The sequence below is a fragment of the Rhinopithecus roxellana genome, chromosome 13, assembly GCF_007565055.1.
Source record: "Rhinopithecus roxellana isolate Shanxi Qingling chromosome 13, ASM756505v1, whole genome shotgun sequence".
NCBI classification, from domain to species: Eukaryota; Metazoa; Chordata; class Mammalia; order Primates; family Cercopithecidae; genus Rhinopithecus; species Rhinopithecus roxellana.
Window position 1 is genome coordinate 35,129,897 of NC_044561.1, and position 14,860 is coordinate 35,144,756.

Consider the following 14,860-nt stretch of genomic DNA (forward strand, 5'->3'; position numbering starts at 1 on the left):
CTGCAGTGAGCTGAGATAGCACCACTGTACTTCAGCCTGGGCAACAGAGCAAGACTCGGTCTCAAGAAAAAGAAAGAAAGGAATGGCCTGACCCCGACCTCTGGGGCCGCCTACCTGAGGGACGCCAGCACCTTGGCCATGTTGAAGCCCTCCAGCACCTCCTGAAGCTGTTCACAGCCTTCTTCTCCCAGGGTGTTGCCTGCTCAAGGGGAGGGAAGAGCAGTCAGCCCGGGGTGCCAGGGCCAGCCTAGCAGACCTGTGCAGAGGCCTCCCCCATCTGACTACCGTTCAGGTCCAGCTTCTCCAGCTCAGTTTTGTCTGCCATGGCCTCGGCAACAGCCAGGGCAGCGTCCCTCTTGATTTCACAGAATGACAAGTTCAGCTCCTGAAAATAAGAGGAAGGGTTGGAGGCAGGCAGAAACCCAGGCCAGGACACCAGGTTCTACTCTAAGCCTCAGTTTCCCCAAGTGAGAATATGGCAGGCTCTGTCCTCAGGACTGGGCAAAGTGGGCAGGAAGAATAACAGCAACAACAAAAATAATGCCCTGCAACCAACGATGAGTCACACACTGAGTGTGTTTACTGTACGACAGTGACGTGCACCAACCCCTGCCTCCCACTTTAGAGAATGAAGAAACCATGGCTCAGAGGGGTGTGGAGGCTCACACAGCATCACAGAGCCCGAAGTGGGGGCGCTGGGATATGGATGCAGGCCTGCCTGCCTTCAGACCAGACCCCTGTGCCCCCAGCCACCCCACCACCCACAGACCCCAGAGTGAGGACGTCAGGCGTCCAGGCTGGCACCTTTAGCTTGGGCAGGCCGCCACGGATGGCATCTGCAATGGCAACGGCACCCTTGGAGCGCACCAGGCAGTCCCCAAAATTGATCACCTCCACCTGCCGCAAGGTCTTCAAGGTCTGCGAGGTGGAAGTAAGGGTCCAGAGTGAGGGTGCAGGCCACACCCCAGCCCTCAGCAAGCCCCGGGGGCCCCACACGGTCACATCCCACACCAGCCACCACACACTGTCCTCCTCTGCAAGTCACTAGCTTTGCTGTCTTCTTGTAGGCCTCTGGGTCCCTGGCCAAACCTCCTCCACCCTACTCCCCACGTTATTGCCAGAACTCTTCCTGAGACCAACCAAGCAAGGCTCCTGCCCGAGTCTCTGGGCCTTCTACACATAAGCTGATCCCTCTGCCTGAAACACCCATCCCCCACCCTCTCTCCAGAGAAAGATCACTTGTCCTATGCCAGGCACGGTGGCCTAGATCACACCATTGCACTCCAGCCTGGGCGACAGACCGAGACTCCATTTCAAAAAAAAAAAAAAAAAAAAGACCACTGTCCTATACAATTTAGCCAAAATGTGATCTCTTCCAGGAAGCCTGCCCTAAGTCTGATTTGAACTTCCTTCTGGCGTGTTCCCCAACACCTGCACACATCTCTGCTAACACACAGGCAGCCGAACTAGCCTTCTGTGGGGCCACAGGGCCCTGGCAGCCAACAAGCCACTGCGTTCAAAGCCCGGCACTGTTACCACCGGGCAGCTTCCTTCCCTCCTTGAGCTAGGGTCTCCCTGAAGGCAGAGTCTTTGGCTCAACCCTGTGTGGCCTGCACTTGGTACAAAGCCAAGCACTATATGGGGAGTTCAAAAAAAGCTGCTGGGCCAGGCACAGTGGCATGCACCTGTAATCCCAGCTACTCAGGTTGAGATGGGAGGATCACTTGAGCCCAGAAGTTCAAGACCAGCCCGGGCAACAGTAAGACTCTGTCTCAAAAAGTGGTATAAATAAAAACAAACAGCAGCTGCTGAACAAATCAACCAGGAAAACAGATGTGGGGAGTAGCCTGGTCCTCTGCAGCCTGAGAACCAAACCAGCGCCAGCCGCTGGGGGCCGCAGAGGCAGCTCAGAAGGTGGCATGAAGGATCGGAGCTGCCCGAGGAGGGCGCGGGTTACCTTGTGACCTGAAACCCTGTCCAGGACATGTTCAAAGAGCTGGACCCATGGGGCACACACCCAGGGGGCAGGCAGGGGATAGAGCAGTCCCTGCTAAATGGAGCCCCGGCTTCCCTGGAAACACAGCAGCCAGCTTCTGTCTTGCGGGTCACAAGTGGCTCTGCCACACTCGCCTCACCTCGGCCATGGCCACGGCGCCCTTCTCGGTGAAGGTGTTGTCGTTCAGGTTGATGACCCGCAGCAGGGGGTTGACAGCGAAAGCCTGGGCCAGGGCAGTGACACCTGGGTGGTTGATCCCATTCTGTGGCATGTGACTTCCTCCAGGGTCCCGATGACCTGTGAGAGAGCAGGCAGAGAGTGGGGGGGCCCCGAGTGCCAGATGACATCCAGCAGGCAGGAGAGCAATTCCACACAGCAGGCACAGGAATGGGCTGCCGCCAGCACAGGGCAGGGGCTCGTCTGTGGGACTCTGGGGCATGGCTACATCTGACCCTTTCCACAACCTCCTGAGGGAGTCCTACTGCCTGGGATAGGATCTCCACCAGAGAAAAGACTAGGGATCAAAGAGGCAAAGTGACTTGCCCAGGGTCACAGAGCTCTAGATCGAGTAGGTTGATTTTTTTTTTTTTTTTTCTGAGACGGAGTCTCACTCTGCTGCCCAGGCTGGAGTGCAGTGGCCAGATCTCAGTTCACTGCAAGCTCCGCCTCCCAGGTTTACGCCATTCTCCTGCCTCAGCCTCCCGAGTAGCTGGGACTACAGGTGCCCGCCACCTCGCCCGGCTAGTTTTTTGTATTTTTTAGTAGAGACGGGGTTTCACCGTGTTAGCCAGGATGATCTCGATCTCCTGACCCCATGATCCGCCCGCCTTGGCCTCCCAAAGTGCTGGGATTACAGGCTTGAGCCACCGCGCCCAGCCTGGTAAGTTGATTTCTTGTTCTCAGTCTGGTATCTTCTGCACAGAGGGGACCCTGGCTGTGGTGGGCAGTCACTCACGGCCCTTCTCTGGATGACACAGCTCCATGTGACCTTTCTTTCTTGGGGCCCTCCTACCCCACCCACCTACACAACATAACCCCTTCGACATGGCATGTCCTTCTCTGGGGATGAGGGGTCTTCCCTGGGCCACGCAGCCCTATCACAGCCTGGCATTTTGATACCCACTCTCTCTGCCTGGAACACTCTATCTACTTATTTTATTTTTATTTTTTTCTTTTTTTGAGATGGAGTCTCATTCTGTCGCCCAGGCTGGAGTGCAGTGGCATGATCTTGGCTCACTGCAACCTCTGCCTCCTGAGTTTAAGTGATTCTCCTGCCTCAGCCTCCTGAGTAGCTGGGATTACAGGCACACACCACCACATCTAATTTTGTATGTTTAGTAGAGATGGGGTTTCACCATGTTGGCCAGGCTGGTCTTGAACTCCTGACCTCCAGTGATCCAGCCGTCCTCGGCCTCTCAAAGTGCTGGGATTACAGGCGTGAGCCACCACCACACCTGCCAGTCAGCACTTTCTGACAGGCTAACTGCTATGAGTTCTAGGGCTCTTGTTTTGTCACCTCCTCTCCCAGGAAGGCTTCCTGATTCCCCCAGCCAGGGTCCAGTGCTCTTCCTCTGTGCTCCCGGAGCACCTGGTTCCCTCCTCTATCACGGTGGTTCTCACCCTGCCTACATTCAAGCCTATATCCATCTGCACCCCATCAGCCCCTGAGCTTTGGAGGAGAGGGCCATGTCCCCAGTCTCCACTGTGACCCAGGACTGAGGGTAGGCCTGGCATAACTGTGCCAAGGAGCCTTCCGCTGTCCTCGGGTGCTCAGTGAAGCATGGGGCGATGGGGGTAGCAGGTGGTCCACAAATAAATACAGGAAGGCCAACTGAGGCACACTCCAGGTCAGGCCTTCTTACTGTTTTCTGTGTCATGAACCCTTCAGGCTGTCTGGTGAAGCCCCTGGGTCACCGCCGCAAAAAATGTTTTTTTAAATTTTAAGATAAATTATACAGAATTACAAAGGAAATCAACTCAGAACAGTTATCAAAACATTTAGGAAAAAACTCCAAACACGTGCTGTAGTGATATACAAACTTCTTCTTTTTTGAGATGGAGTCTCGCTCTGTCGCCCAGGCTGGAGTGCAGTGGCGCGATCTCGGCTCACTGAAAGCTCCGCCTCCCGGGTTTACGCCATTCTCCAGCCTTAGCCTCCCAAGTAGCTGGGACTACAGGCGGCCCCGCCACCTCGCCCAGCTAGTTTTTTGTTTTTGTATTTTTAGTAGAGATGGGGTTTCACAGTGTTAACCAGGATGGTCTTGATCTCCTGACCTCGTGATCCACCTGCCTCAGCCTCCCAAAGTGGTGGGATTACAGGCGTGAGCCACCGCATCCAGCCACAAACTTCTTGTTAATGCACTAAATAAGATCTAGGGGTGGGTTCGCTATTACTGTAATTTTGATGTAGTGAGAAATATTTCTATATATCAGTAATAATTATAACTTCACATGAAATATCTGTGATTTCCACTGGGGATAAAGTCACAAGATTTTCTATTTATTTATTTATGAGACAGTCACGCTCAGTCGCCCAGGCTGGAGTGCAGTGGTGAGATCTTGGCTCACTGCAACCTCTGCCTCCCAGGTTCACACCATTCTCCTGCCTCAGCCTCCCAAGTAGCTGGGACTACAGGCACCTGCCACCACGCCCAGCTAATTTGTTTGTATTTTTAGTAGAGACAAAGTTTCACCATGTTAGCCAGAATGATGTCGATCTCCTGACCTCATGATCTGGCCTCCCACAGTGCTGGGATTACAGTCATGAGCCACTGCACCCGTCCTTTATTTTTTAAAAAATTTTAGGCTGGGCACAGTGGCTTATGTCTATAATCCCAGCACTTTAGGAGGCCAAGACGGGTGGATTACCTGAGGTCAGGAGTTTGAGACCAGCCTGGTTAACGTGGTGAAACTCCATCTCTACTAAGTAAATACAAAAATTAACATGGTGGTGTGCACTTGTAGTCCCAGCTAATCAGAAGACTGAGGTGGGAGGATCATTTGAGCCTGGGAAGCTGAAACTGCAGTGGGCCGAGATTGCTACTGGTGCACTCCAGCCTGACCACAGACTGAGACCCTGTCTCAGTAAGTTTTTTGTTTGGTTCAGGGGCTACATGTGCTTGTTATGTGGGTTATTCACAGGCCTTTCTAATGCTGTGAGGTTTATTGTCTACATTCATGATCAAAAGTCACACTACATACTTTAGCTATGTTAGGGATAAATAATGATGTTGTTTTTCCTCGTCCATGTTCACAGACCCCTGAATTCTATCCACAGACTGGAGGGGATTAAGAACCTCCATTCGAAGCCCACCAGAGGACACCTATGAAGGCTCAGCACAACCACGCACACCCCCTACTCCTAGTGCACTGAGGACAGTAGGCTGAGGGCAGGGAGGGGTCCAAGGATGGCAGCAAGGCCCCCCTCCAGCTTGAGGAGGCAGCGGGGGCTCCCCTGCAGCCAGGGGTGCGGGAGACACAAGGCAGATCTCTATGGTGTTCACTTGGCACCGAAGCAGGCAAGGGGTGTCTACAGGCAGGCTCTGTGGGCAGGCAGGACAGTGGGTGCCATTCTGGCCAGTATAAGCAATGCTCCTAGGATACTGTTTGCTGAAGAAAACGTTTAAATGAAGACAAGAGGGGCTGGGCGTGATGGCTCACGCCTGTAATCCCAGCACTTTGGGAGACCCAGGTGGGCAGATCACTTGAGGTCAGGAGTTCAAGACACCTGGCCAACATGGTAAAAACCCTGTCTCTAATAAAAATACAAAAATTATGGCCGGGCGCGGTGGCTCAAGCCTGTAATCCCAGCACTTTGGGAGGCCGAGGCGGGCGGATCACGAGGTCAGGAGATCGAGACCATCCTGGCTAACATGGTGAAACCCCGTCTCTACTAAAAAAATACAAAAAACTAGCCGGGTGAGGTGGCGGGCGCCTGTAGTCCCAGCTACTCGGGAGGCTGAGGCAGGAGAATGGCGTAAACCCGGGAGGCGGAGCTTGCAGTGAGCTGAGATCCGGCCACTGCACTCCAGCCTGGGCGACAGAGCGAGACTCAGTCTCAAAACAAAAAACAAAACAAAAAAAAAAACAAAAATTAGCCGGGTGTGGTGGTGGGTGCCTGTAATTCCAGCTACTCGGGAGGCTAAGGCAGAACTGCTTGAACCTGGGCGGCGGAGACTGCAGTGAGCCAAGATCGTGCCACTGCACTCCAGCGTAGGTGACAGAATGAGACTGCCTCAAAAAAAAAAAACCAAAAAACAAAAAAGAGAAGAGGGAGATAGACTTCAAAGTTTTCAGTCCTGTTAGGGGCAAATGTGGCCTTCTGCTGGCACTTGCAGTCGGGGACTCAGCAATGTCCTGGGAGGATGGGGAGAGGAGAGTGGAAGAAGAGCAGGGACAAGGTCCCCTGAGAGCACCTCATCTGGCCCCTGAGCCCTGTGGATGCCCTTGACTGTCTTCCTGTCTTGGGAAGTCTGCTATGTTCCTCCTCTGTGCCCCACACCAGGGGCTGGGCCAGGCTACTGTCAGTGCTCCCGCCATCTCATTTCACCACTTCTGAGCCTGGCAGATGACACTCCTTGGTCAGAGTGGCCTGCCTGGCCTGAAGTCCCGCAGGGGGCTGCTGCTGGCTTACCTGAGGGAGCAGTCACACACGTTTCCAGAAATGCATGACAGGAATCCTGGCCCATTTTCAGATGGGCTAACAGGCTTGGAGGGGGCACGTGACGCCCCAGATCTCTCGGCTGAGTGCCAGCCAGGGATTCGCATCCAGGACTGTCAGCCTACTACACCAAGTGCACCTCAGGGTCATGGGGGCAGGATGGACAGAAACCACTCACCCTAAAAGCTTCTGCCAAGGCAGTGGCGCCATCGTTCTCCAGACGGTTTCTGCCAGCCACGAAGACCTTCAGGGCCAGAAGGCTTGCCTTGGGCACTGGATTTCCGGTGACACTCAGTCAGAGCTGCAGCCAGGATCTGTGGGGAAAGGCAAAGGGCCCAGGCCATGGGCAGGAGCCCCTTCTCCCAGTGGGGCGGCCACTGCCACTGAACTGCTCTTCAACATCACACGCCACCCACCGGTGCAGGCCGGGGGATACAGGACTGCTAACAGCACAACAGTCACACCTTCCATGTGCCCAGCACTTCAGTTTACAAAAGGTTTTTACATCTAATGCTGTGTCACACCAGCCTGAGAGGTTTAGCTTCACTTCGGAGACTGAGGAAAGGGAGAGACCACATGGAGTGGACGAACTTTCAGCCAGGTCCAGGGGAGGGCTAAGGCCCTCTGCTAGGTGGGAAAATCATGACTCCTGTTTCCCAGCTGAAGAAACTCAGGGTAAGGGGAACGGAAACTTTCTTATGGTCAAAACTTTCTTATGGTGGACTCTGCACCAGAGCCCAAATCTTCCAGCTTCTCTTCCACGCACCACAATGTCCAAGGGAGCCAGCTGCCAAGTCCACGGTCCAGAAGGACCTGTCTGATACATGCCTGTACCTAAGCTGGCCAGGCACAGTAGGGGCTTGCCTGTTGGCAGTAAAAACCTAACACCCAGCTTGTCCTGTCCCTGGTGTGGTGCCAGGAAGTAGCTTCTACCCTGGTTACACCAATAGGCAAAGCACTGAAAAACGGAGACTGACAGATGGGAATCAGAGCCCATGGTAAATGCGACACAGAAGAATCATGAGCGAGTGCACCAAGAGAGAAGTGAGATTTACAAAACACCTGACGTTTGCAGAGCACCTGCTAGGGCCTGGGCACCCTCGGTATATTTTCTCGTTTCAACCTCAACACTAGCCTGGGAGGAGGCAGGCAGGATTGGCCGCACTTTACAGATGAGGAAGCTGAGGCTCTGAGCGGTGAGTGAATCGGCCAAGGTCACCCAGTAAATATTTAGCAAAGCCACACGTGGCGGGTAGGTTGGCCTAATCCTGGCATGACACTGCACATAGCCGTCCTTGAGGAACAGAAGAGCCAGCACCTGCCTGACTCCACGGTGGTGACGGTGGATCATGTACACACTCAGGGTGGAGGCATCAAACTTCTGCCAAAGACCAGCCTCTGAGGAAGCTCCTCAGCAGCAGCAGCCGACTGCTAGGTCACCCATTCTCCCCCATTCCTTGGAGGCCACATGGTGAGGGCCTTAGCTCCCGCAGGAGTCCAACTTGGGTATGGAGAGTTCCCAAGCACTGGGCCACGCCTCTTCCCCCGTCGACTCCTCTGGGCCCTCTTATTCTCGTGGTGCATGGCGCAGAAACCACACCAAACACACTGTCCAGAAGAAAAAGATTCCAAAGGGATTCCAAAGGACCTGCAGGCTTTGGTTAGACACCCAGACTACGGCGTCTGAGCTCCCAAGAGGCACAGGTTGGCAAGGCCAAGACCCAGAGACCTAATCAAATTAGTGGTCCGAGGCACAGAGAACCATTAATCAAACTCCACGGTGGGCCTGTCTGCCTAGGTGGCCCTCTGGCCCTGGGGTTCAAAACTCATTCCCCAACTCATCCCACTGCAAGTACAAGACAGGACAGACAACCCCTGGCTAGTAGGAAAGCTCCCTTAGCCTCAGTTTCCAGACACTGCTGGACGGGAGAAGGGAAGTAATGGAAGGAAAACTGAAGCATTTTGCTAGAATAGAGTCTCTGGCTCTCCCAGCATATCCCCCTCATTCTAGGTTGGGCTGCACCTGCTTTCTGTGCTGATGCAAACATTTTTATATCTTTTTTTTTTTTTGAGACGGAATTTCGCTCTTGTTGCCTATGCTGGAGTGCAGTGGTACCATCTCAGCTCACTGCAACCTCCGCCTCCCGGGTCAAGCAATTCTCCTGCCTCAGCCTCCTGAGTAGCTGGGACTACAGGTGCCTGCCACCACGCCCAGCTAATTTTTGTATTTTTAGTAGAGTTTCAACATGTTGGCCAGGCTGGTCTTGAACTCCTGACCTCAGGTGATCCACCCGCCTCGGTCTCCCAAAGTGTTGGAATTACAGGCATGAGCCACTGCACCACCGTGCCCGGCGCATTTTTATATCTTAACACAGGGACAGCTTATTGCCCAAGTGGACTTGGGGGAGGGCTAAGGCACAGAGCCTGCCCCTGCTCACCCTCACATCAGGCCGAGGGCCACAGGCACCCTCTGCAGGGTAGGCCACTCCAGCTCCTCAGCCTGGGGCTCCATGGGCCTCACTGCACTAGCTACGTGATCCACTCCACCCACCTCTCTAAGCTTATGCTGAGTCATGTGGAAAAATGGGGATGGCACCACCCACCTTTCAGTGTGGGTAGGAAAAGTTAAAGTATTGCATATTCAAATAAGATGTCCCCAACTGCTGTTAGTTCCCAGTGCCCTTTTCGCTCTTTGGTTAGAAAGTGTGTGCAGGGTTTGTAGCCTGGCACTCAGCGTTCTCCAACCCTGGGTCTAAAGGCACTGGGATGGAGTTGGAAGAGAGTAACACGCAGGCTGCCCTCGATGCAGGTTCTGGGAAGCAAAGAAGCTCCACTCTACACTGACCAGCCCAACGTGAAGCTCTACACTGACCTTGCCTGGGGGATGCCCCCCCTCACCCCGGGGGCAAGGCCCTGTCCAGGAATAAAGGTGAGCTGTGACAGTGCCTCCCTGAGCGGATGCTCCTCTTTTCAGGCTCCCTCCTCCGCCTGTGTGCCAGGCTCTACCAGCTGCTCTGTGGGTACAGTGAGTGTAGGGATGCCCCAAGCCCTGAGTTTTGCAGAGCCAGCAGGCTGGAGCAGGTATGCGGCGGCACTCCCTCTGCGTTGCCAAGCCAACCCAAGAACTTGGGATGGTTGCTTGGCAACCCCACCCTCATGGATGCCTCTACCCTTCGGCCACAGGCTGCTGCCTTTGAGGCCTTTCTCTTTTGAAAACAACGGCTGACTATCCCAGATGGTGGTGGCCAAGGGCCAGGGCACATATATCAGACGGATGTGGATGGACCAGGGGACTCTGTGGGGAGAGGGCTGCCACACCCACCTTGCCGCCACCGATGCCCATACCACAGTTGTTGAGCTTGAGTTCATGCAGGGTGAAGCAGGCTGAGCTCTTGAGCAGGGCCTCGAAGCCTTGCACACCGTCGGGCCCAAACGCATTGTCACTTAAGTCCAGCTCCACCAGCTGGGCCCCAGCTGTGATGAGTCCTTCCCCTAGTGAGATCTGGGCACAGAGGAAGCTCGTGTCAGTTTCACAGACACCCAGCAGGTGCTGCTTCTGTGCCGGGCCCAGCTCTGCCTTCCAAGGACACCCCGGCTGGTGCAGAACCAGCACAGACACAAACCATTTCGGCATTCTTAAGACTGGAAACTCTACAAAGGGCTCCTAACAGCTGGAGAGTGGGGTGTGCGTATGCATGGGGTGGCCTGGGAAGGCTCCTTGTAAGAGGTGGCATTTGGGCTTAGTCTGAATGAGAATCAGCTAGTCAACATGAAAAGACTCCAAGCAGCTGAAAAAACAGGAGCAGAGAGACATAAGCATGAAGCAGCAGGCTGTGAGCCTGGGGGCAAGCTGTGGGTAGACTCGAGAAGACAACATAGCATGGGCTTTGGGTGGAAGGGAAGTGAGGGGTCAGATCAGGCAAGAGCCTTGAATGCCAGGCCAAGAACTGTGCGCCTCAGCCTGAGAGCACCAGGCTTTGAGGTGGCTGAGGGATACGGAAGTAACATCCCCGGACTGGAAGAGAGCAGATGCATAGGAAGATGGGCTGGAGTGCCCTCCCGGGAGTGTGGGGCAGCAACACTGGCAACAGAGAGGGGACCTGCCGGCCAGTGTGACAAGTGCAGGAGAGGAGCTGCCTGTTCACGGAGCAGGGGACATGCAGAAGCTGGTGGTTCCCTGGACAAGCAGGAGGAGGGAGGGAGGAACCACAAATGCCTCCAGGGTTTCTGGTGGTGACTGGCAGATGGAGGTGGCCATCTCCAAGCCACGGCCAGGATCAGCTTTGGCAGGAGGATCTGGAGCTCTCCTGGAAACCTCCTGGGCTGGAGAGAGCTACACTCCCTCATCCCACCAGGAGAAATGGTCAGAGAGGAGGCTCTGCCAGAGACTGGAGCAGAAATGGGGCAGAAAGAGAGTTTTCTTCACCATCTTTTCTAACTTAAAATTGTTTTTTTTTTTTGAGACGGAGTCTTGCTCTCTCTCTCCCAGGCTGCAATGTAATGGCATGATCTCAGCTCACTGCAACCTTCACTTCCCAGGTTCAAGTGATTCTTCTGCCTCAGCATCCTGAGTAGCTGGGATTACACACACCTGCCATTATGCCCCGCTAATTTTTGTACTTTTGTAGACACAGGGTTTCAGCATGTTGGCCAGGCTGGTCTTTAACTCCTGACCTCAGGTGATCCGCCTCCACTCAGCCTCCCAAAGTGCTGGGATTACAGTTGTGAGCCACTGCACCTGGCCTGACTTGAAATTCTTCTATATACAATCACTGAAATGAACCTCTTTTTTTTTTTTTTTTTTTTTTTTGAGACGTACTCTTGCTCTGTCACCCAGGTTGGAGTACAGTGGCATGATCTTGGCTCACTGCAACCTCCACCTTCTGGGTTCAAGCAATTCTCCTGCCTCAGCCTCCCAAGTAGCTGGGAACACAGGCAGGTGCCACCATGCCCAGCTAATTTTTGTATTTTTAGTAAAGACAGGGTTTTGCCATGTTGGCCAGGCTGGTATCAAACTCCTGACCTCAAGTGATCTGCCCACCTCGGCCTCCCAAAGTGCTGGGATTATAGGCAGGAGCCACCACACCCAGCCAGAAATGAATTTTTTTTTTTTTTTTTGAGACGGAGTCTCGCTTTGTCGCCCAGACTGGAGTGCAGTGGCCGGATCTCAGCTCACTGCAAGCTCCGCCTCCCGGGTTTACACCATTCTCCTGCCTCAGCCTCCCGAGTAGCTGGGACTACAGGCCGCCCGCCACCTCACCCGGCTAATTTCTTTTTTTTTTTTGTATTTTTAGTAGAGACGGGGTTTCACCATGTTAGCCAGGATGGTCTCGATCTCCTGACCTCGTGATCCGCCCGTCTTGGCCTCCCAAAGTGCTGGGATTACAGGCTTGAGCCACCGCGCCCGGCCCAGAAATGAATTTTCTTAACCTACATTCCAAATCCTAGCTTCACAAGCCAGGTGCAGTGGCACGCACCTGTAATCCCAGCTACTTGGGAGGCTGACGTGGGAGGAATGTTTGAGCCCAGGAGTTTCAAGACCAGCCTGGGCGACATAGCAAGACCCTGTCTTTAAAAAAAAATAAAGGCTGGGTGCAGTGGCTCACGCCTGTAATCCCAGTGCTTTGGGAGGCCAAGGCAGGTAGATCACGAGGTCAGGAGATCAAGACCATCCTGGCTAACACGGTGAAACCCCGTCTCTACTAAAAATACAAAAACTTAGCTGGGCGTGGTGGCGGGTGCCTGTAGTCCCAGCTACTCGGGAGGCTGAGGCAGGAGAATGGTGTGAACCTGGGAGGCGGAGCTTGCAGTAAGCTGAGATCACACCACTGCACTCCAGCCTGGGTGACAGTGAGACTCCGTCTCAAAAATAAAATAAAATAAAATAAAATTTTAAAAATAGGGGCCAGGCGCGGTGGCTCAAGCCTGTAATCCCAGCACTTTGGGAGGCCGAGACGGGCGGTTCACAAGGTCAAGAGATCAAGACCATCCTGGCTAACACAGTGAAACCCCGTCTCTACTAAAAAATACAAAAAACTAGCCGGGTGAGGTGGCGGGCGCCTGTAGTCCCAGCTACTCGGGAGGCTGAGGCAGGAGAATGGCATGAACCCGGGAGGTGGAGTTTGCAGTGAGCTGAGATCTGGCCACTGCACTCCAGCCTGGGTGACAGAGCGAGACTCCGTCTCAAAAAAAAAAAAAATTTTTTTAAAATAAAACATAAAAAGAGGCTGGGCACAACCAGGGTGAGGGGCTCAGTAACATCGGTGTACGTACTCATCACTGACCAGAAATCTGCACCCTCAGGGCCTGCCGTGTGCAGCCCTGTGCCAGGAAGACACACTGAGAGGCTGCCGACCTGAAGAGACAGCCAGCCCTGCTCTCTTCCCTCAGCCAGGCAAGCCTTTCTGTGTTGCCCCTTTCTATTTCCTTCCACACACCCGCACACACGCACTCAGAGACTGGGAACTCAGTGTAAGTCAGTCTGAGCCCTGGGAATGAGGAAATGGGAAGCCACCCATGACAGCAGCAAACCCAAGCAGAGTGTGGTGTGGACAAAGGGAGGAGCCAGAGAAAGATGGGGATGGCTACATGGGCTGTGTGCTGAGAAGTCATGAAGGCGCAGGACTGTGAGGTGCAGGAAGGGGTTGCTGGGAAAGGCGGGGCATCGTATTGGGGTGAAATCCACAGTGAACCAAACCATGCAGCTCAGGAGGACCCAAGAGTGTGTGGTCTCAGCTCTCTCACCTCCCTGAAGTCCCCGCCCTTGGGGTTCCTCCCCTGTCAGTCCCTGTGCTCCCACCCTCCCCTCCTGTCAGAACACAGGGCACATGCTGGGTTTGCCAGGCTTCCATTCCAGCAGCTCAATCACCCACAGGGCTTATCTTAGGCTCCAGAAAGAATAAAGTATGAGAAAAGCCCTGGGAACTGCCAAAGAGGGTCCTGTGTGTGGAGGGGAAGAACAGCTCGTTTGCTTACCAGGGCGGGTGGGATCTCAGTCCGCAGCCTCCCCGTGAACATGTCACTCCAGTGGCAGCGCTGCGGCGGAAAGAAGACAAGAGTTAGTGGGAGAGGCCCCTGGAGGCCTACAGTGAAGCCTCATCCTGGTGGATTTGAATTACCCGAACGTCGCAAGACTTCCTTTTTTTTTTTTTGAGATGGAGTTTCGCTCTTGTTGCCCAGGCTGGAGTGCAGTGGCGCGATCTCAGCTGACCACAACCTCCGCCTCCCGGGTTCAAGTAATTCTCCTGCCTGAGTTTCCAGCGTAGCTGGGATTACAGACATCTGCCACTATGCCTGGCAACTTTTGTATTTTTAGTAGAGACGGGATTTCTCCATTTTGGTCAGGCTGGTCTCAAACCCCTGACCTTAGGTGATCTGCCCATCTCGGCCTCCAAAAGTGCTGGGATTACAGGTGTGGAGCCACCGCACCCAGTCCGCAAGACTTAATTGAGCTTTGTTTGTGAAAAGCTGGACCCATTCTGGCTGTAGTTGGTGGGACCTGGAGTCCTGTCCTCAAATCAAGAGGCCTCCAAGGGTTATTGGGGGCTCAGAGGTGTCAGGAAAATCCCTGACTTATACAACCCTCCACGTGGACGTGTGACATGGTTATGGATGACAGAGAAACATGAATGTAAACAACACAGAATTCCGCGTTGAGGGCCAGTGGCTCACGCCTGTAATCGCAGCACTTTGGGAGGCCAACGCGGGCAGATCACTTGAGGTCAGGAGTTCTAGACCAACCTGGCCAATATAGTGAAACCCCATCTCTACTAAAAATACAAAAATGAGCATAGTGACGGGGACTTTTTAATAAAGGGAGAGCAGGCCTCAGGCTCAGAGCCATTAAACAGCAACAGCGTCCAACAATAATTCAGTAACACTATTTTCTTTCCTTTATTATAAGGAATGCCAGCTTTCCATTCATAGAAGTGCTTTGAAATTACATGAAAGTTAGCTGGTTTTTTCATTTTTTTTAAGAGATGGGTTCTCACTCTGTCGCCTAGGCTGGAGTGCAGTGGCACAATCATAGCTCACTGTAACCTTGACCTAGTGGCCTCAAGCGACCCTCCCACCTTAGCCTCCAGAAGACCCACAATTACAGGCATGTGACACCACTCCTGGTATGATTTAAAGAAAGTATTAGGCAATTCATGGAGATAGTAGATTGGTAGTTACCAGAGGCCTGGAAGGTTAGAGGGAGGGGA

General features: G+C 53.7%; 1 protein-coding gene across 1 annotated transcript in view; it reads right to left on the minus strand.

The window, feature by feature from the left end:
- Positions 1-86: 86 nt before the first annotated feature.
- LOC115892712 (ran GTPase-activating protein 1-like) overlaps positions 87-14,860 on the minus strand; it is a 45,652-nt gene continuing 30,878 nt past the window's right edge. The window contains 9 exon segments of the mRNA XM_030914355.1: positions 87-199; positions 286-385; positions 805-918; positions 2,136-2,272; positions 2,275-2,293; positions 6,835-6,912; positions 6,914-6,970; positions 9,979-10,158; positions 13,632-13,691. Coding sequence (XP_030770215.1) covers positions 111-199; positions 286-385; positions 805-918; positions 2,136-2,272; positions 2,275-2,293; positions 6,835-6,912; positions 6,914-6,970; positions 9,979-10,158; positions 13,632-13,691 — 834 coding nt within the window. The 3' untranslated portion in view covers positions 87-110.